This window comes from Henckelia pumila, unplaced genomic scaffold (genome assembly GCF_033568475.1).
Source record: "Henckelia pumila isolate YLH828 unplaced genomic scaffold, ASM3356847v2 CTG_461:::fragment_3, whole genome shotgun sequence".
Taxonomy (NCBI): domain Eukaryota; kingdom Viridiplantae; phylum Streptophyta; class Magnoliopsida; order Lamiales; family Gesneriaceae; genus Henckelia; species Henckelia pumila.
The window spans coordinates 7,049,624-7,070,349 of NW_027331831.1; the positions used below are offsets into that span (position 1 = coordinate 7,049,624).

Consider the following 20,726-nt stretch of genomic DNA (forward strand, 5'->3'; position numbering starts at 1 on the left):
TATTTTATTATTTCAAACACAATTTTTGGTAAAGGTATACTTTTAATTTTAATATTATATTTTACTACTGAAACGTTTTTTTTTTTACATGAAATCTTGTAATATTTATTGATAGCAATTATTGTCTCTCATTACAAGATTAACCAGCCAAGATGAAAACTCCCGGGCACCCACAAAAAAAGTGCAGGGGATCTAAAAACAAATTTTGAGAATGAGCCACTTCATTGGTCGTTCTCACGGCATGAAATATTGAAATAATACTCAAAAAAGACATTAACTCCTTTATTTTTGACGCACATAATCCAACATAGCTCAGATCACTCGTAAGTTTCGTGATTGCTTGCACCGCCAAAAATGAATCAAAAAATACAAGGATTTGTTGAAGATCATTATCTGGATGACTCCAAGTCCTTCGCGAATAGCAAATAATTCACCCATCACCACTGTTTGGTTTTGTGAGTTACCGCCCAAATGCTGCCAACAACCTACCTTCGTGATTGCGAATTACATCCCCTACACAGCATCGATTCGCCTCCTCATGGAAGCTGGCATCAACGTCAATTTTGATGCTTTTAGTCTCTAAACCTTCAAAATCATTACACAATGAGTGCCCACAACTATACGGTTAAAGAACTAGGACTAATGTTGCACTTTGTTAAGTTTAGAGACTAAATATATTACATTGAAGTACAAGAGACTTGTATTTAAACAAAAATTTACAGCAAGTGTAAAAAAATCCAATTTAACTGTCATCTTGAAATTTTTATGAATATGAATAATGAATGACTTGTTAAAATTTTAATTATCTCAAGAAAAATTTATTGTTAAGAATTCAATTATTCAAGAGTCAAGTAATCAAATTATTTGCACAATTTTTTTTAATTTTCATAATTAATAAAAATTTTGGGAATGGATTTTGAAATTTTAAATAAAATTGGAAGTTTCTTGGTGTATTCACTAGATTTTTCAGTAATTTTTTTAAATCATTATTTACATTTAATATATCGATAAAATATTTTTATTTTACACCAAATTGAAGATTTTCAAGCAACACAAAAAAGAAAGGTTTCTGGCAATCGATGTTGGTAAAATAAAAAAAATTAAAAGAATCACAGCATAAGCATCAAGTTTTTGGCTACCGACTAATCTATACATGAACCATATAGTGAACTTCTGGTTCAAAGAATGAAGTATAAACATCAAGTTTTTGGCTATCAAACTGCCCTACCGATCAACTATATATTTAACCACACAAATTACACCTCTTTTCACTATCAAACTATCCTACAAATCAAATAAATTGTACAACAAAAAAAATGAGAACATAACATAATGGAATGATGGGAGGAATCCAATTGTGTGGATAAAAATAAATTTTCCAATGATCCTTCGACAATATTCCGTTACTTCAATGCATGGCTCCTGCATTGCTTTAGCAGCAGAAATAAATATCTCAGGCTTCAATGGGCGATTCATTCCTCCGGTAATGTGTAAGTTGTCTAATTCATGCAAACTCGTGACATTGCACCGTGGAAGGTGGCTCCTTCTTAGCCAAAGCATCGATCATTGAACAAGCCGCTACTAATTTATCCCTCAATAATACATTATATTCGTACAAACTTACAAGATTTTTCTGAAGATCCATGATATTGATTTCATTAGGACCCTTCACTTCTGCAAGAGATAAACATGGCTGAGCTCTCAATTTTTTTTCTGAAAAAGATGGGACACTCGTTTTGTTTCTTCCATCTACCTCACCAAAGATAAGTAGTCACTATATATAGATTAGAGCAACTGGTTTTGGAATCACATCCCAATAAAAGTATTCTCACTTCATAAACAATTTATGAGAAATAAATGAAGAGTGTTATACCAGTTTCTGATTCTACGACTTACCGAACTGAGGAACTGCTGGAAGATAGCTAGGTCCATCTTTTCTAGGTTCTAAACTTCCAGGGTGGAGACCATCCTGAACGTAGAGATCACAAAAATATAAGCAAAATCTCACCTGGCAAATATCAACAATCAGCAAAGTCTAATTGGCTTTCTGTCACAAAAAAAAAAGTTTAATCTAAAGAAAAAAAATAGGAAAGACAAAATCTACTCATACAATATCTAACCAAACTACGCTCTCAAATGACAAACATGAGGACTACTCACTGGGTCTTCTTCAGAGAACGACGATCTGTCTTTCATGTGTAACTCAGCTTCAGTAGAACAAGATTTGACATCTACAGTACCGAGATGCTCTGGCACAGATTTCTACAGTGAATCCAATAAAAAAAAGACTAAGATCTGGGTACATTAATGATTAGCAGGGTGAGAGTATTCAACGACGTGTAAGTGTGCCGACCTTCTCTGAGGGCAAGCTGGTCTTATTGCTAAACTTGACCGTATCCGCTCTGTTTGACAGTTTCCGTTTATGCGATGAGCCAATCCGATGAAATGGTTTCATCATTATGCCAGTGCAGGATGTCTCATTTGTTTCACTTCCGTAGTTGTTCAATGAGCTGGATGTCCATGTGTACCTCACATACTTTCTCAACTATATAAAAATCATCAAACATTTAATAAACAAATACAAAGTAGAGCGAATGCAACACTACAAATTTGATTTCTATATTGTTTCTTAGAGGTGTAAACGCTTACTTTCTCCCAGCGTTCTTGCGCTTTTCGACGGTTTCTAATATTCCTCATTACACTATCCTCATTGCGAAGCCTCTTGATTCTGTATTCAAACTAAGAAATGGAAAAAACTACGTTATTAAAAATAACTAGAAAATTAATTTCTATTTTATGGTATTTCAACTCATGGATGGACTCGTACGACCAAGTAGGAGAATCTAAATCGGGTTCACAAATCCTGCAGAACCTCGTACAGGTGCTGACACTATTAAGAGTTTCTAATGAATACTAGTCTGATACAATTAAGATTTTCTAATGAATACTAGTCCATGAAGAAAGTTTGTAATTTAAATTGAGTCCTTTCACACAGGAAACAAGCTTAATATATTTTTTTTGTTTTTGAAGAAGCGAGTTTAATTTACTACTAGCACCTCTATGCACGCTTACACATGCATACATATTAATTTTTTTTGTTTTAAATTATTTTTGTGTATCATAGATTATATTAAAATTAAAAACTTTAAAAATGTTTTTTGATTAATAATTTTTTTATTTTATTTTATGGTGATATAATTATTTTAAAATTAAGAAATATAGATAAAATATAATTTATTAGGATATGATAGTTTTAGATAAGATAGATATTCTAAAATAGATTTTTATGATATTTTTATTAAATAAAAATTTAAATATTGTGTTTTTGTAATTTGAGAAGTTTATCAAACAATACAAAATACACCAAAGTTGGTTATTCTAATCCCCTCAACTTTACTAATATAGCATAGAATAGTACAGATGATAGAAATGAAAATTTGGATCAAACATGTGAATATGGGACTGACATCCAAAACCGTGTTCCTAAGCATGACAAATGAAATAGCACACATTGATTTGAAGTAATACATACTTGCACCAAGAAGTAGTAAAAAATACCGATGCTTATGCAATAAAGGCCACCCAGATCAGCAAGGAAGCTCACTGCATTTGTGGAAAACCAGAGTTATATCAAATTACTATACTAGGAACATTCAATTCCAAACAATTAAGAAAGCATCAAATTTACAACGAGGAAATGCTCCTACCAAGGCTTGGCTCACACGTTCAATAAAGAAAACAAAAGCCTATCAACTTCCTACTGCAGTACTGCCATCTAGGGGTGGCATCATAAACCAAACACCAAAACCAATCCAAACCTGAAAAGAAAAGGCCGAACCCGATGGTTTTCAACGTTGCAATTTTGTTTCAAACTGACATAAAAGTGCGGTTTGAGATTTCTATCCTGCGGTTTAAACTTTAAACCGAAAACGAAATATACGGCAATGCATAACCCTAAACCACAAGAGAACAAACTATGCCCTACAAATACTCCCCAAACCTTGGATCAGTAGCTTAAAAATTCGGCAACATTTACATGTCTATGCAATGACAACTTCAAAGATAAAGAAATGAAATTATAATACATGAAGAAAATCTGACGTGGAAATATCCTATACAGAACATCAACTCAGAGACATTCATGGAATAATAGTTACAGCTATACAATTAAAAAAAACATATAATTGATGTATTTCCAACGGGTTCAATTAATGATGCAAGTATCACTGACATTTTCAACATATAGAACATAACTAATATTTAAACACCAGGATAGCGCACAGGAGGAAAGTAGCCCAGTCGAGGAAGAACATATGTAACACAGACCCAATATTCATAACAATTACCAAAGCATGTATAGCTCACCAGGTCCTAATATATTTTGATTGTCAATCTCAATGATATATGAAGAGAGAAAGTTGATAGACAAGGTAGTGTTGATGAGTCCATCACTGGAATTCTCAAGAGATGCTTGGAGTTGGCTTGGCTCAACATAATATGAACCAGGAAGAAATCCATGAAACAAAGGTTGGATGAGCCTTAGATCGTGTAAATTGTGATATATTCGAGGAAACAAATTAAATTTAAGTATGTTCGGAACTGCTCCTCTGTATGTCATTGGCTTATTGTCAAAGTTGCTGCCATTTTTAAGAGTCCCACTGACAAAACTCAGATGCTTCCGACTTGCTTGGTTTCTTGCAGTTAAATTGAATTGATAGCCGACAGCAGTAGCAGGATTATTAGGAAGATCAACGAACTGCCACGAGACATATGCCAAATCTCTAACAAACATGCAATTATTGCACTGAATGGTAATGGTTGGTCCAGCAGTAGTGTTCAGACAAGAAAAGTTGGCTAAGGTTGAAAGTGGAAGGACCCTGTAATCAACGAGGGATGGACTCCCGGCAACCAGAGTGCCAAGACCCCGCAACTGGGCACAGCTCATACTGGATATTGTAGTAATATTGAATTCGATATCATTCATAAAGGAGGCCAGATCTGGTTCGTTGGTGGCTCGAACATTATGCACCTCGACACTCCTCTTCGAGATGATTTGGTAAAGCAACCTGTAGGCCGGAGGAGGTGGTGATTCACATACAATCCCAAATTCCAAACGCAGGGGAGAGGGAAAACAAATGCAAATTTCGTAATACTCACGCAGCAAACAAGCCAATAAACAATATCCAACCGGCTATGGAGAAAGTGCCACCAAGCTCAGTCTTGCGCTTGCGGACGGGCTTTTGGTCATCAAGCCAGTGTCTTGTGGCGAATGAAATGTCCAGACGACTAACCCACCAGCGGATCTTGAACCAATGAGAGCGGCCGTCGGAACCACGGGGTACGAGGCGGAGGAGGAGGCAGAAAGCAAGCCAGCTGAGCAGCATCACGAGGGTTGCCTCGAGAAACACGGCCTGCGACTGGGTGAACTTCTTGATGGAGTCGAAGGAGAATATGGTCCCAGGGAAGGGCACCGAGAAGTCGTAGCTGACGCCGCTGCTGGCATCGATGACCGTACCCCGGTGGTCCCCGAAGAGGTGGCAGGTGTTTGCGGTGGAGTTGTAGAGATATCCCGGGTCGCAGCCGCAAAGGGTTCGATTGTATCGGAAGGCATTGAGGGGGCACTGCATCGAATCAGATGAATCAACAAGTTAACAGATTTCGTATCGGGGAGGACTAGAATTCCAACAAATTTCTTCACCCATTTTCTCTCTTTTTTCACAGAGCTATACGACTCCTATTTCTTCCAAACAAAGACAACGATGATTCCAACAACCCGTAAATATCAGCTTCCAATTTTTACGACTTCTTTTTTTCTTTTTCTTTTTTTTTAAAATAAAAATCATAATCCAACTCAATAGGGTCCGAAATTTCTTTTGTTGAACTGGTTGATCTATTTCGGTTTTAAAAACACTGATTATGAAAATCGAAAGACAATGAGTTGACAATATCCTCCTATCCCGATCATATCGATTATTCAACTTGTATCTTTATTTTATATATATTCATGAAGATCAAATTCCACTCGTAACTTAAAAAAATATCCTACTATCCATCACTTACATTATTTTTTTCGAATATAAATTATTTTAATAAAATTATGGACATTTTCCTTCGAAAAAAAATTATGGACATTTACCCAATTTCTAGAATAACAAAAATATTAAAGATAAACTTAACACTATAGAAGAAATAACAAATATTATAAAACAGCCGATGACGTGTAGCTCATCTTACATCAATATCCTAAGTATAGGACGAGGTCTCGAGTTCAAAACCCAATTGTAACAAATCATCCCTCCCCCAACTCAAAAAAAAAAATTATAAAACACAATTATCCTACAAAAAATTATACAACCCTCGATTACAAAAATATATTATAATTAATAACTTAATATATATATATATATATATATATATACAAAGAATATGTCCATTAGAAAAAAAGAGGACAACATTTTATTTTATTTTTCGAAAATTGTCCTTGTGTGATATAGATGTTACACTTTTGTTCTTTTTTTTGTTTTTATTTTTTTTATTTCGACATTTCAAATTGCAGATTAGTCTCTAGATAATTTTTACAACTATGATATTACTACTATTTGAATATAAATAAATTAATTAAAAAAGATTTTACAATCACACAATATGTGCATCGATACACAAGTATATATTATAATTTATTCGGATATTCAAATTTGATATGGGTAGGATGCTACTATACTCGCTCCATCTCCGAACCCGAAAAATTTCATATCCAATAATCTGATTATTCAATCAGGTCTAAAAGACCGCCTCATACTCTTCGATTCGAGTTCAGTATCATATCCGAATTAGCCATTAGTCCTTTCAATTTGGGCCGCCCGCCTTGCCTCGGCCCGAATTGATGGCAGGTTGGGAATATCTCAACCCAAACCAACCCGCCATGGGTTGCGGGTTGGGCGGATCAACCCACAAAAAATAAAAAAATTCAAAAAAATTAAAAAATTTAAAATTCAAACATAAATAATTATAAAATGATATACATATTTAAAAACTCATTAAAAATAAATAAAGCATTATAAAATAATATAAATTTTTAAAATTAATCAATTAAAATAAATTATCATAAATAATTTAAAGTTTATAATCATTTATAAAATATTTCAAACAATATAAATTGTTCAAAACTTATCAATCACACATAAAATATTTAAAATATTAATTACAATATAACTTTTTAAAATGTGAAATAAAATAAAATAAAATTGGCGGGTTAACCCGCCTTAACCTATGGTCCAAACAAGTCAGCACGTTTTGGGCTGCATCCTGACGAACCGATAAAATGATGACCCAACCAATCCTTTTTTAATGGTGGGATGGGTTGACCCAACGGACCAAACTCAAATCAACGAGTCTATTAGTAATTTCCTATTAAGAGGGTTCCTCACATTTCCTATTAAGTGGGTTCCTCCTTTTCAAAACCCAACCTCCTACCCTACGGGCCTACACCTCCATAACACTTAATCAAGACAGTACAATAAGGTCAAAAAATTAATAATAATGATTAGGCCAAACATGAGCTAAAATAAATTGTAACAATAATTACAATAATTTTAATTCGTATATTTAACGATAAAAAAAATTTACCACTGAAACTTTCAATTTCTATGCTTTTTTTATCACTAAACATTCAAAAATATTATTCAATAATTATTAATTAATTACAATTATATGAATAATGTTGGTGGTGGATTTTCTGCCGTGCACAACACCTGCGAATCCATATACACATCCCATGGTTATCGCCCACCGACATTGGTCGGGAGTTTCGGTCAAGGGAGTTGAGATAATGCCTGATTTTTCCATAAAATTAAGAACACAATTATTGCACAAGTATTTTTTTAGTAAGTATATTATTATTTAAATTTACTAAAATGATATTGTTTTTAGGCCAAAAAAAAAAAAAAATTCTACAAGGATTTCATTTTACAACTTGTCCTCTTTCAGCATGGAGAATGAGCATCACATAGCTACACTAGTGCACATACTATATGAATGAGATGATCTCAGTCTCGGATGATTAGTTGGGGCGTCCATTTGACATGTAACTTCAAGCTTCCTGATTTAGTGCCATCGACGGGGAAGTCCTCCGTGAACTCTCCCTCTAATACCGCCCTTGTAAGCGTCATAACGCATCGTCCCACTTTGTCCTAGGTACATACACACATGCATATATGATGTAGGATAGGAGATCGAAAGAGTCGAAGCATATCTAGTTAAGTGATGGGCTATGAGCATTTACCTTGCCAAATGTGTCATGGTCATATACCTCCAAGATTAGTAGCTCATGTAGCCCATTCTCCACAACAAAATCAAATGTTTGATTCCAGACTGGATTCAAGGTGTCATTCAAGACCTGAATACAATCAAGAATGGAAAAAAATAAGCACAAAATAGCTGTGTTACATGCTGAGCATCTTAAGTACTACGCACCCTAGTCTTGTATTTCTGCTCAGACTTCTTCATGATCAACACAACAAAAGGATCAGATTTTCCCATTATATCTGTAGCCGGCAAGTCTTGTGCAGATATCACCGTCACCGAAACAACTCCTCGCATGATAACATCCTTTCTCAAATCATCTCCTCCATCACTAGTTCCACTTCCTCCTTGTTTAAGGGTTTTTTCAAACTTAGTCAGTCTAAAATCCGGGTCGTAAGGATTCAAATATGAGCTCCTGGAGCTTATAGGAATATACAAGAGCTCCAGATGAACCTACATACACAGAAACCACAATGAAGTTATGGATATGATCATATAAACACTGCATGGTTATCTTTCTCATCTTTAAACTAAAAATCTGCTAGCTAGCATCGATCTTGATTCTTGACCTGGCCGCGGTTTTTCTGGTCTTTTGGAAACTCGACATCTTTCACCAGTTTCAACCATACGTCTTTTACCTTACCGGGTTCAAGATCACTGAGTGCCACTCGACTACAACCAATGAATTCAGAAGCTTGAACTCCTTCATCATCATAAACTCTTACAGTCAAGTGTTGAGTGGATAAATCCTCCACAGTGAACTCAAAGTGCGCATTCCAGATTGGATTTGTGTTGTTGTTCTGGGAAATTAGATGTGAGATGATAAATAAATAAAAAAAAAAAAAAACCAAAGAGCATAGGATCTCAAAATAAGACATTCATACAATTGTTTTGCTTGTTTTCGTTGTGGCACGCAAGGGACGAATGAATAATTTGGCAAATGGATCAGATTTGCCAATGAAGTCTTTATTTGTCAACTCCTTGGCTTCTATGAGCTTCACCTCCAGTGTCCCAACTGGCTTTGACTCAAGATTACTGTAACAAGAAAATTGGAAGAACAACTGAGAAAGGAAACTTTTATCTTGAATTATGTAAGGAAAATTATCATTTACCTATAATCTCCAGGTAATATGGGTACGATTTTACGGACTGGCCAGGTGATGGAATCTTCAATAGCATCTTTTATTGTACTCTATCAAGGCATTACAGAACACTGAGGCACTTCCACTATTGAACTTACCAGTATTGGAGAGAAGGCAAAAAAGTTTAAATGTTTAGAACCAAACCTCAAGGGCATCAGCTATTCCTGGAATTGCAGATATATCACCTCCAATAACTTTAAGAGTAAAGTCAAGATTTTTCTGCAAAGGAAAACAACATGAATAATGTACTGGTCAATCGACCCGACCCGACCTGACCTAAGATTCTAAATTTTTTTTATGTGAATATCCAAAGCTTCAAGTTTTGCCTCTCCTAATCATTGAGTCATTTGCACCATTGCTTGGTTTGGACCTCTCCTCGCAAATCCTGCTTCAGCTCGTGTATATTTACGGTCGAGCATGTATATGGTGTCTTCGTGTGACATTTGTGTATACAGAGTGAGATAAAATGTATTACAATCAGCCAACAGAACTCGCCTTTTCTCGCAAGGAATAACAGACAGCTCCGAAGCAAGGGAACTCGTCGACCAGTGGTTTGAACATTAACCTGAAAACTCCAGTAAATCCAATATTTTTCACCTATGTTCAAGAAATGCATCAGAAAGTAATACAACATCCCTGCACGCACACATATCAAGTTGCAAAATACCTGTACTGGAATCGACACACCAACTTTTGTTTTGATTTCAAGTACAATATTTGGATTCCCATCCCACTGCAAATCCAATTCCATAACAACTTCCCCGGGATTATCATCTATACAATCCATGATCGAAACTCCTAATTCACATATTAGAAAAAAAAAAAAAAAAAAGTACATAAGTCTCATCCTGCCTTAAACCGAAGTTTTACCAACATATATATATATATATAGCCCTGCCGTCTATAGTATACGCACAGCCAGTGTACAGCAAGCTCTTCGAATATGTAAAGCCTTAAAACATGCATGTTGAGCTAGCACCTACCTAGGAGATACATTTTTATCAATGAATTGTAGATTTTGCCAATTGAAAAAAGGGTAATACAAGTAGTTCACCTGTGAATTGTGGTGCCACAGTGCCTAGAGTTAACTTGGAAAACTTGAGAGAGTCCAAAATCGACGGTCTGTACTGTTCAAGCATTGGTTCCACAGAGTTCCTTATTATCTCAGACGCTGCCTGCACGCCATCATGCAACTAAAACAAACTCGAAAACGGCGTTCTTGGTTTTAAAAAAAAATGCAAGAAAAAAACATTAATATATAACCTCATCAACGAAGGGCCATATCTTGTCGAGATGATGATTGAGCCAAGTTAACTGCACCCATCAATCAAAAGAACACCAAATTAATTGTACGTTATTATGGTACTATTGCCATGTAATATTCATGTTTATAGCTAGGTAGGGAAGAAATGGGCAACTCAACTTCTGTCTCTGGGAGAAGACAATCCAGGAAGGGTAGAAAAGGGGTGGGAGTAATTTCCTGGATTCTTCAACAGTCATCCTGGCAAAAGCTGCAACTATGGCTGCCTAATACGCATATTTTCCATAGTTAATTAAGAAAAGAAATCAAAGATATGGATCTAATACATACAATACAATACATGTATGGTAGGCGCGTGCCGCTTACCAAATCAATGCGGCGCTTGGATCTGGCATTCTGGTAGCGGGCAAACGCCACGATCAAACCGATGCCCAATGCAAAACCCAGAACGCAGCCCACCGCAAATCCCATGATCTCCGCCGATCGATCTTTCTTTGGACCAGTTATTGATTATACATGATCCATATATATATGTGTATACATACATATATATTGTATATCGAGACGTTGAATAGAGGAAATAAGAAGAAGAAGAAGAAGAAGAAGAATCAGAATCGATGGTTAGCTAGACTAGAGTGTGGATCCGGTGAAAGAACTACTGTATGTAATGTAAGTAATGCATGTATTCCTTTCTTCGACCTTCTGCGGCAAAGATTCGGCGTTGCATGGCTTTTTCATTTAGTAAAAATATATATGATAGCGGCCAAGCGCCACGTGCAACATCCTACGGTTGCCACGCTAGATCTTTTTTCTTTTTTATTTTAAGAATGCATGATTATCTATAGCTCAAATACTTATCTTCGTCTGTCCGCAAAAAGGAAATACTTATCTTTGGATAGAGTAATCGAAACGTATGGTTTTTTAAAAAAAAAAAAAAATTTGAGTTGCAATGATATCATCCGTACTTAAAAAAAAAAAAAAAATTGAATTACAGCGTTATCATTGATTATAACTTTTCCCCGAACGCTCGTTTTGAGCGTCATACAAATATATCAGATAAATATATTCTATGTTGAGCTGGAACTCAATCTTACTTTGAGGTAAAAAACAAGACCTTTTTTGAAAAATTTGACCTCTCATAGAAACAAACACTTAACTGCTTGAATATAAATCATTATTTGTTACTGGAGAGAGTGAAAATATAACGAGTCCCCGCTTTTTGCCCTGTGAGATATAACCGTCAAAGTACTCTCTCCTCTACTCTACTCAGACCATGCAGCAATCTGCATGAAAGCGAAAATATGGTGCTGCTAAGGAAGAGTGATGGAGCTCATGTTGTGCTTTCCGCGGTCATCGTAGCATCAATCGCCGTTGTTTTTTTGCTCGGGGATAAAACTATCGATCAGTTTGGATCGTCCAATTCGGCTGAAAGCTCGGGAAGTTCGAAGGTATGTGTGCTGAAACTAGAACTGTGGAATTGCAAAACAATCGTGAGATGGCCGTTGGTTGTTTACTTGGTTGTGTAATTGCAGGGGAGAGCAGATATTACTAGTTTGGAGCTGGGACTAGCTAAAGCTAGATCGGCAATCAGAAAAGCAGCCAGTTCCAACAACACAAGTAATGGCATTCTCTTCACCGCCGAAATCTACAGACATCCGGAGGCATTTTATCAGTTAGTAGTTCTCGAGAAGAGATTTTTGTTCGGTTTTTTGCCATTCAATGCGATAATTAAGTAACAAGATTTGAATATAATCAGAAGCAAAGTACTAGTCATCGAAAAACTTGCAGCATCTTTTAATTGGTTTTGCTCTCGAAAATTATTCTTAGGAGTTACGTGGAAATGGAAAGAAGATTCAAGGTTTATGTATATGAAGAAGGGGAGATCCCAATAGTACATGATGGGCCGTGCAAAAGTATTTACTCGAGCGAAGGACGATTCATACATGAGATAGAGCATGGAAATAACGGCTTCAGGACAAGAAATCCTAACGCTGCTCAAGTTTATTTCTTGCCCTTCAGCATCGCGCAGATGGTCAAGTACCTGTACAAGCCTAACTCACATGATGTCAGTCCACTCGAAGTTTTTGTATCTGATTATGTGAGACTTGTGTCGAAGAAACATCCCTTCTGGAATAGAACTCGAGGAGCTGATCATTTCATGCTCTCTTGCCATGATTGGGTAATCATGAATATACATCTTGTGCTTGATCTGTATAAAATAACGACCCAAAAGTTTTTAATCAAATGATGACAATATTCTGATGAAAGTTGAATTCCTGTTGGCTTCATTTGTTTCAGGGGCCTCTGGCTTCACAAGGAAATGCATTCTTATACAACACATCGATTAGGGTATTGTGCAATGCCAATTCCTCTGAAGGGTTCAATCCGCAGAAAGATGCAAGCCTGCCAGAAATCAATCTTTATGATGGCAACATAAATCCCAAGCTGCTTTCACCTCCATCCAACATTTCAAGACCATACCTTGCATTCTTTGCAGGTGGTGTTCACGGCCCCATCAGACCTATCCTCCTCAACTTTTGGAAAGACCGTGACAAGGACCTCCAAGTTCATGAATACCTTCGTAAAGATCAAGATTATTATGACTTTATGTTAAGTTCCAAATTTTGCTTATGCCCAAGTGGATATGAAGTAGCTAGCCCTAGGATCGCGGAGGCCATTCATGCTGAATGCATCCCTGTGATACTATCTGATCATTATGTGCTGCCTTTTAGTGATGTTCTGAAGTGGGAAGCTTTCTCACTACGGGTCGATATAATGGATATTCCTCGACTGAAAGAGATTTTACTCGAAATAGCAGCCTCGGGAGAAAGATATACGAGGTTGAGGGATGGTTTGAGAGCTGTAAGGAGACACTTTGTTTTGAACCAGCCAGCTCAGAGGTTTGATGTGTTTCATATGATTCTACATTCTGTCTGGCTTAGACGATTAAATATAATGATTAGATAGATAACGGTGAACATAGAATAAAAGCCCAAATAGAAAAGGAAAGGTCAAAGGTGTGATCTCAATTGTATTCTCTACTCAATATTAATATTGACCAAAAGTTTTGGCATTGTTCCAAATTTCTCAAGAAATTAAGAAAAGTGTAAATCCACAGACGAAAAAAAAGACTCTGATTTTTAAGAACCCAACGGGCCCTTTTCCCTCGAATCAGACAAACAAAGAAGGGAATCCCGTCGGGTTTACTTGTTTGCAATGATAATATTGACTTTCAGTATGGATGAAAGAAAATCAGCCGATCTCTGAGGGGTAATAGTCGTGGTAAATATAATCTTCTTCATCTAAAGTACTGCCAACATAAACTAGTAGCTCCAAACAAACAAGTGTAAGAAAAAGTTCGATTCTTTAATATGGAGGATGAAGAAGTAGATAGATTCAAGAAAGCTAAATATTTCTTCTGCAACCAACGCAACGATTTTTCTAGATTGTTAAAATAGGATTTAGTCGAGTCATGGCTGCTTCTTTCAAGTGTTGTCGAACAAATCTAAGTTCATAAAAGAGTAACTGAACTTTAATCACTTCCGTATTCACACAGCACTGAAGTAGTCACACCGCTAACTTAGCTGCGCCAAGCACACCTACTTAGCTGAAAAAGTTTGCCATCAGGAGCTACCTTAGTGTTTCTTCAATCCACTTGCACAATTCTTGGTCATTTAGCTTGCAACCAGCAATGTTAAACATTCGAAAAATTTGCTCAATTTCTTCTGTTTCATTACCCTATATTTTCTGGAGTCAGGATAGACTCCAACTATCTTATTACAGCTTCTAGTCATTAGCCTATTATGCATAAGCTAACTCAAGAACTTGCTTAAGAAAAATTGATTGAAAGCACTAAAGAAGGAATATCTCATTAGTCTGCAATGAACAGCATAGGAGTATTTTTTTCATTAATAGAGAAGGGAAATCTTGGACATCTTTGAGTATTGATCAATATAAACAAAAAGAAAAGGATCGGTTTTACTATAAATGGTACATAAATTACAGCCCTCCACAGTAAATGTAATTCAAGAAACAGGGAGGACCTTCTTGACAATTTCGTCGCTAAGTGCAGCAATCTGAGAATCAAGAGCTTTGATGGTGTCTTCCTTCTGCTTCTCCAAGCTGGCCAGCGCCTCTTGCAGCTCTACCTCCACTTTCTTCCTCCCCTCCGCCAGCTTCTGCTCCACCTCAAGCTGAGTCTCCCTCTTCATCTTGTTGAGGGCGGCGGATATTTCCGCCCTGGCCGCCTTCATCACCGCCGCGGCCTGCTCCTCCAGCGCCTTCACCTCCGCGGAAGTATCTTTAACGCTGCTCAGCTTCTCCCTGATGGCGGCGTCTCTCTCGTCCATGAATTTCCCAAGAGGGCCGTAGTACACCTTGTCCAATGCGAACATGAGGAACAAGAACTCAGCGGCTATGATGGGGAGCGTCAGGTTGAAGTCGAAAAGCTGGGCCTTTTCGATTTCCTCGGCCAGGGAGGGAGGCGCGTTGGCGAGCGTGAAGGAGGCGGCGGCGGCGAGGAGGGAAGGGACAGACTTGAGAGAGGAGGGAAGTTGAAGGGGTTTAGGGAAAGCGGGGAGGGATAATTTGGGAAGAGGCGCGAGTTTTGGAGTTGGGGTGGGGGGAATGGTGTTGGCAAAGGTTTTGGAGGAGGCCATTATCATGTTGGCCATGGCTGCTCTGCTCTGCTACTGCAAAATTGAAGATGAATGGTGAGGTTTGAGTGATATCTGTGTGAGGGAAGGTTATCTTTTCCCCATGCCACTCATTTGTGCTGAGGCTGCGATTTTTTCATACGTGAAGCTCACGTGCTCTCATTTGTAATTTTTTTTTGGGACACGGCAACTGTTGTCTAATCTCGCGCACCGATTAGCACAATAGCTTGAAAATCATATTGATCAAATATACTATACTGATCCTGTTATATGCAATATACTGGTCAAAGAAAGTGTTGATACCTATTCTAGCAACTTGGACAACATGTTATGGACGATGCTGTTTTCTTTCTAATATTACGACAAAACGATTTCACAATGGAACGATCTAAGTATGTTTTCAATGAAAAGTATGTTTTTGGACATAAAAATAATGTTTTCTTACGAATTGAGATGAATAAGAGTTCGTTTAATAAAATTGACTCGTGAAATTGTCTGATCATAGTTTTGTTTTTGATATATTAGAATTTTTGCTTTTTCAATATTACTATTCTTTCGTTTTATAAAAATAAAATGATCAAAATTGTCTTCTAAATTTGTGTATTTTATGTTTTGATTTGGTCATTTGTCCCGTAACTATTTAGTTATTGGTTTTCCTCCTATAATTTAGATTATATTTTGGTTTATGGTCTTTTTCGGTGGTGTGTTCAAGTGATACCGAAAAAAGACAACGTGACACAAGAAAACACTTGCTAGATTGTGTACTAAACTCATTAAACATTTAACAGGGAACAGAAAATCAAAAGCCTGTTATCTGCATTAAAATTCAAAAAATCTACTTTTGACAAAGTATAGATACAATAAACAAGGACATGGCTACCTAGCTCAAAGGTATAAAACTATATTTTCCACAGATCGAGCAGCTTGACTTTAACTCTCATGTAGAATATATTCCCGCAAAAATACACTCTACTCTCTCTATACTCGTCCCACAAAGTTCTTCCATGCAGGCAGAGGCAATATTGATTTCATCAAGTGAAGATCTCAATCAGTGTAACCGCGGCAAAGACAAGGAACAGAGTACCACCGATGTACGCAATAGCCTGTTTATTGTCACAATCCTTAGCTAGGCTAGCTAGATCAAATGATCCAAGATTTTACCAACAATCGAATAATTAACGTTCCTCTACGATATGCACGTACAAGAGTAACCACTGACCTTCTCAGAAAGGTATGTTCCCAGAAAAGACCCTCCTAGAACAGCAAGCTGCGAAGAGTTACCAGCTCTCATTTAAATATACTCAATATACAGACATTAAACATCAGTGACAAGCAAATACAAGTGTAAGATTTTGGACTCTTCAGCATCTTTCAAAGTAAATATTTTATTCATGACTTTCAGAATTCAAATAATGATTAGTGATGCAACTCGAATTGTAATAACATCTAACTAAAACATTTTGCACAATAGTATATGTAGATTTGTGGTGTTTGATTGCCAAACATCTTTTCTCATTGTCATTATTATAAGGGATTAGATCACAAGTTCTTTGTTAGAGAAAAAAGGTAATTCAAGGGAAGTGCTGAGGATTATGACCAATGTTGCAACTCCGTGACCAGCTAGTGCCCCTGCAACGACTCCAAGAGGTGATGAGGCTGCAGCAAGAGCTGAAACAAAGAGGATCATGTTAGTAATGGTATTTAAATTCTAACGCTTACATTAGCGTAAGTTAAGAGCATTTATTCTAACGATCACGACTAGTTAGTACCAAAAAAATTAAGGACGCAAATAAAAGAGAGGATATCAGGGTTACCTCATAAACCATTGAGTCTAACCTAAAGAAAGCTATTTTAGCTAGTGCTTAAAATTGGATATCCAATCATACACATAAGAATTCCTCATCAAAATTTACAGTCAATCCAGACAAGAAAAAGAGCCTCTCCCTCTCTCTAGCACAGCTGTAGCGAATAACCATGTTATTTAATCAGATAACTCAATTCCCTGGATGTTCATGTATCCAGGGATACTTGACAGAAGACTAGTTGAAGGAATGCATCAATAAGCTTAAATTAAGTTTAAAAAATGAAAAGTTAATCTCAGCTCTATGCAAGTAAATCTCGACCATCCAGAAGGACGACAAATATCTCAATTAGCGAACGCAAAGAATTAAGAAAAAAGAAAAAGCCAACACTCTGTGTTCGTGAATCAGTTATTATCTAAAGAAGTTTTCACCATACCTATAGTGGAGAAAAAAGATTTGTCACCCCATTCAGCAACAAAAACTAAAAGGAATGTACTAAAGATGGTGTTAGCTGCAGCCAAAATGCCCGCTCCGGATCCTGAAAGTTCAGAAACTGCCAGCTCTGCCTGGAAAAATCAAATGTTTTATATGAGTTCAATAAATGTTTCGTGTACTCGGTTACTCTAAAAAATAATCAGATATGAAATGGAAAGATGCATCAGTGAAGTATCAAGGTTACATCATTATACTGAACTACATTTGGGAAGTTTGGTTCTCCTGTAACAAGTAAGAAACGAATGGTTAAAGCATACACGCCGAGTAATTCTACTCTCAAAAATTTGTAAGCCACAAACAACTCTGATGTGTCAACAGTAAAACTGATAAATATCATAACCCATGCCAAGTGAAGAGTAGCCGGGTCACTAAATCATTTCATACAACAGAGAGAAGAAATAGAGTAAATCTATTTACAGCATCTACCAGACTCAAATACTGGGTGATTTGGACCATAAATATTGTGGCACGGATTTTAGATGCTGAAACAGCATGGTGATAAACATCCATATATCTGGAGACTTGTGGATGATGACCATAACAGGCTGAGTTCCTAAACTATATCACAAATGAAAAGGATTCCAACTACAGATTATTACTGCCTTTCTGCCAAAATTCTTACCTCCTTTTGTTCTTCTTCTGCTTTTACCCCATCACTCGAGGAGGCATCAATCAAGGATGACACACCAAAATACACCTACAATCAACCCAAGTTGCCATAAGTTTTAGTCAAGGGTGATAAAAAAATTGATTCATTGATGAATGACTATGAGGTGGCTTTTGTTCTGGCTAAAACACTTACCAGGAGGCAAACTGCAGCAAGATCATCAATTGGCAAATCGGCATCCCCAAACCTGTAATGATGAAATCATTGGGAAATATAGCTTGAAATCACCCTCAATTTCGTCTGAGAGTTTGAATGTGTCCAATTAAAACGATCACACAAAATGCCTAAGCAACTAGCAAGATAGGAAACTAATCCTTGGAAGCCAATGAAGCCAGAGTGAGGCCGATAATGGTAGTCACCGCCTCCTTTTTAATATTACTGCCCCATCCTCAAAAAAATTGAAGTTTCAGTTTGGCCCCCTTCCGCTACTTTTCTATCCACTGATGTTCCTAGTGGTCCAATAATTTCTAGAGAAAATAGTTATTTTTTATAGCAAAATTAAAGATAGATACAGGCAAGCTGGCACAATAATTTTGCTCTGGATGCATGCTATAGACTCTCCGGAATACCATAAAGCTAATGCTCCAGAGAGCACCAGCGTAAGAATATTATATAAACCAGAAGAAAAGCTTCTTTATTTGTATAAGAAGATGCTCGGGAATCAAACCTGAATGGAAGGATGTCATCAACATAGTGAAAAGTTCGTCCAATAACAACCGATATGATAGTCATTACCCTGTTCATAAAACACAACGAATGCAACTAGATATCATGAGCTCTACAATGTACGGTGCAAAAGCACAGAGGATATTGACATCACATGTCTACTTCCAATATTTTCAAGAAAATCTTTAATGTTTAAAGAACATAAAAGAATATTATAGCAGCAATCCAGATTATGCCAAAATGCAAGGAGTTATGATTACATGACCACGTAAATTCATAAATACAACCTGCAAAACCAAATTAACACTTACTCATGCATATTCATTGATGCAATGGAAATTTAAAGCTAAGGAATCATAACTTCCCTAAAAACTCTATTCAGTGAAAAGGAGGTATGAATCAGCGGACATTGTCGTGTTCATTGGGTAGGGAATAAGGGGATTCAATCAATATTGGAACAAGTGTAAAGACCATCTATCACAGACACTGATCCATAATCAACCAACTCACCCGAGTGCACCAAAAGTTCCAATAAAAGTTACAGCAGCAGAATTCCTAGCAGCTAGAAGTGCCTGCACAGAATATCAATCAATCAACCCGGTATTTATCATGCGTATAATAACACCGAGTAACATACTGGAAATCAGTGTATACTCCAGCAAAATAGTTGGATATGATTCGATAAGGAAATTGTAAAATGACTGCATCATCGATCACGTTCTATAAGATATTAACATCCCTGTTATACATGGGGTCTTGATTCAATATGTGGCTTATTTGTATCTACATTCATAACGATCATATTTCACAGTGATTATAGAGACGAATTGCACACGATGCACTCATATGAAAGCAAGACGAATGACATAGAGCACCTCGGAGTACCACTATCTTACCGCTATAAAGAAGGTTTTGTCTCCAAGTTCAGAGAAAAATATCAGCAAGAATGCCTGCAAGTAAGAGTACTTGGTGAAATTTAATATCCAGCATTTCATGCAAGCCCAATAATTTATCTAAAACGAAGAACCAAAACAATCAAACAAAACCATAAAAACTCACACGAAAGACTAAAGATTTCATCACTAAAAAAAGGGCAGAATAAATAATTGAAAACAACTAGAGTCGATTATTGAAATTTGACTTACTTACCTGAGGTAGAAATTCAAAAGTTAATTTTTTTTAAAGGCCTGTGTTATATGCTTGAAGCCTAGCAATAATTCAAGTTGCAGGGAGAAATTTACTAACTGAAGCAAAACCTGTGCTAATATCGCCTAGTTCCCCCAAAAACGAAAATGGCGGCAGGCCAGTTGAGATATCTGAACCCGCGAGAGCTTGTTCAGTAGTTTGAAGAGTGAAAATTCCACACAACAGCAGAAATTTCAGACAGCCAAACGATGGAAATTCTAGAATTCGGAAACCCGGAAATAATTCACTCGTATTCAGCAGAATTCTTGATTGCTTCACGTCTGCAGCCGCCTGCCTGACGCTGCTCAGCTTCTCTCTGACGGCGCCGCTCCTTTCATCCAGAGAGAAAGGAATTTGAAGAGGTTTTGGGAATGTGGGCAGGGATATTTTGGGAGAGGGAGTGGCTTTCGCTGCGGGGATGGGTGGGACGAGGTTGATGAAGCTCTTGGTGGAAGCCATGATCATGCTGGCCATGGCTGCTCTGCAATCTTTCTTCTTCTTCTTCGAAGGGAATATGGCTAAGGAAAGCGTTATCTCTTCATTCAATTATGT

General features: G+C 36.9%; 5 protein-coding genes across 8 annotated transcripts; 1 reads left to right on the plus strand and 4 right to left on the minus strand.

Annotated features, from left to right (window-relative positions):
• Positions 1 to 1,075: 1,075 nt before the first annotated feature.
• Positions 1,076 to 5,769, minus strand: LOC140871253 (uncharacterized). The gene is made up of 8 exons (XM_073273674.1): positions 5,158 to 5,769; positions 4,366 to 5,066; positions 3,533 to 3,603; positions 2,650 to 2,739; positions 2,354 to 2,545; positions 2,161 to 2,262; positions 1,897 to 1,969; positions 1,076 to 1,674 (listed from the first exon to the last, which is right to left on the minus strand). The coding sequence occupies exons 1-8, from the start codon at positions 5,625 to 5,627 to the stop codon at positions 1,505 to 1,507; spliced, it is 1,869 nt and encodes a 622-aa protein (XP_073129775.1). The 5' UTR covers positions 5,628 to 5,769; the 3' UTR covers positions 1,076 to 1,504.
• A 2,138-nt stretch (positions 5,770 to 7,907) lies between these two features.
• LOC140871707 (synaptotagmin-5-like) lies at positions 7,908 to 11,410 on the minus strand. Of its 4 annotated transcripts, none has more exons than XM_073274362.1 (13): positions 11,071 to 11,410; positions 10,864 to 10,970; positions 10,707 to 10,755; positions 10,498 to 10,618; positions 10,111 to 10,241; positions 9,939 to 10,040; positions 9,588 to 9,662; positions 9,414 to 9,493; positions 9,186 to 9,336; positions 8,871 to 9,101; positions 8,473 to 8,754; positions 8,282 to 8,395; positions 7,908 to 8,189 (listed from the first exon to the last, which is right to left on the minus strand). In XM_073274362.1, the coding sequence occupies exons 1-13, from the start codon at positions 11,173 to 11,175 to the stop codon at positions 8,046 to 8,048; spliced, it is 1,692 nt and encodes a 563-aa protein (XP_073130463.1). In that variant the 5' UTR covers positions 11,176 to 11,410; the 3' UTR covers positions 7,908 to 8,045. The 4 variants fall into 4 exon arrangements, with proteins under 4 accessions (XP_073130463.1, XP_073130464.1, XP_073130465.1 ...); XM_073274363.1 differs by having other exon boundaries at positions 7,911 to 8,189; positions 10,707 to 10,757; positions 10,867 to 10,966; positions 11,071 to 11,207; XM_073274364.1 differs by lacking the exons at positions 10,864 to 10,970; positions 11,071 to 11,410 and having other exon boundaries at positions 7,911 to 8,189; positions 10,498 to 10,614; positions 10,707 to 10,817.
• A 533-nt stretch (positions 11,411 to 11,943) lies between these two features.
• On the plus strand, positions 11,944 to 13,738 carry LOC140872239 (probable glycosyltransferase At5g25310). The gene is made up of 4 exons (XM_073275049.1): positions 11,944 to 12,152; positions 12,237 to 12,376; positions 12,532 to 12,883; positions 13,003 to 13,738. Exons 1-4 carry the CDS (start codon positions 12,006 to 12,008, stop codon positions 13,669 to 13,671), a joined length of 1,308 nt encoding a protein of 435 aa, XP_073131150.1. The 5' UTR covers positions 11,944 to 12,005; the 3' UTR covers positions 13,672 to 13,738.
• Positions 13,739 to 14,586: 848 nt separating this feature from the next.
• On the minus strand, positions 14,587 to 15,480 carry LOC140872086 (ATP synthase subunit b', chloroplastic). Its single transcript, XM_073274819.1, has one exon. It carries the CDS (start codon positions 15,375 to 15,377, stop codon positions 14,730 to 14,732), a length of 648 nt encoding a protein of 215 aa, XP_073130920.1. The 5' UTR covers positions 15,378 to 15,480; the 3' UTR covers positions 14,587 to 14,729.
• A 659-nt stretch (positions 15,481 to 16,139) lies between these two features.
• On the minus strand, positions 16,140 to 20,719 carry LOC140871716 (protein PAM71, chloroplastic). The gene is made up of 10 exons (XM_073274379.1): positions 20,235 to 20,719; positions 19,886 to 19,939; positions 19,500 to 19,561; positions 18,991 to 19,059; positions 18,459 to 18,510; positions 18,279 to 18,353; positions 17,598 to 17,727; positions 16,957 to 17,027; positions 16,579 to 16,626; positions 16,140 to 16,462 (listed from the first exon to the last, which is right to left on the minus strand). The coding sequence occupies exons 1-10, from the start codon at positions 20,646 to 20,648 to the stop codon at positions 16,391 to 16,393; spliced, it is 1,047 nt and encodes a 348-aa protein (XP_073130480.1). The 5' UTR covers positions 20,649 to 20,719; the 3' UTR covers positions 16,140 to 16,390.
• Between the last annotated feature and the right edge of the window lie 7 nt (positions 20,720 to 20,726).

Coding starts and splice junctions, on each gene's coding strand:
- LOC140871707 (XM_073274362.1), bottom strand. CDS start 11,175: ATGGGATTTGCGGTGGGCTGCGTTCTGGGTTTTGCATTGGGCATCGGT. Junction 10,756..10,863: donor TTCTCCCAGAGACAGAAGTT/GAGTTGCCCATT, acceptor ATGGGTGCAGTT/AACTTGGCTCAATCATCATC. Junction 10,041..10,110: donor GTGTGTCGATTCCAGTACAG/GTATTTTGCAAC, acceptor TCTTGAACATAG/GTGAAAAATATTGGATTTAC.
- LOC140871253 (XM_073273674.1), bottom strand. CDS start 5,627: ATGCAGTGCCCCCTCAATGCCTTCCGATACAATCGAACCCTTTGCGGC. Junction 5,067..5,157: donor TTTATTGGCTTGTTTGCTGC/GTGAGTATTACG, acceptor TCCGGCCTACAG/GTTGCTTTACCAAATCATCT. Junction 3,604..4,365: donor TCAAAATATATTAGGACCTG/GTGAGCTATACA, acceptor CCACAAATGCAG/TGAGCTTCCTTGCTGATCTG.
- LOC140871716 (XM_073274379.1), bottom strand. CDS start 20,648: ATGGCCAGCATGATCATGGCTTCCACCAAGAGCTTCATCAACCTCGTC. Junction 19,060..19,499: donor GGAACTTTTGGTGCACTCGG/GTGAGTTGGTTG, acceptor TTTTATGAACAG/GGTAATGACTATCATATCGG. Junction 18,511..18,990: donor GATGACATCCTTCCATTCAG/GTTTGATTCCCG, acceptor TCATCATTACAG/GTTTGGGGATGCCGATTTGC.
- LOC140872086 (XM_073274819.1), bottom strand. CDS start 15,377: ATGGCCAACATGATAATGGCCTCCTCCAAAACCTTTGCCAACACCATT.
- LOC140872239 (XM_073275049.1), top strand. CDS start 12,006: ATGGTGCTGCTAAGGAAGAGTGATGGAGCTCATGTTGTGCTTTCCGCG. Junction 12,153..12,236: donor AAAGCTCGGGAAGTTCGAAG/GTATGTGTGCTG, acceptor GTGTAATTGCAG/GGGAGAGCAGATATTACTAG. Junction 12,884..13,002: donor TGCTCTCTTGCCATGATTGG/GTAATCATGAAT, acceptor CATTTGTTTCAG/GGGCCTCTGGCTTCACAAGG.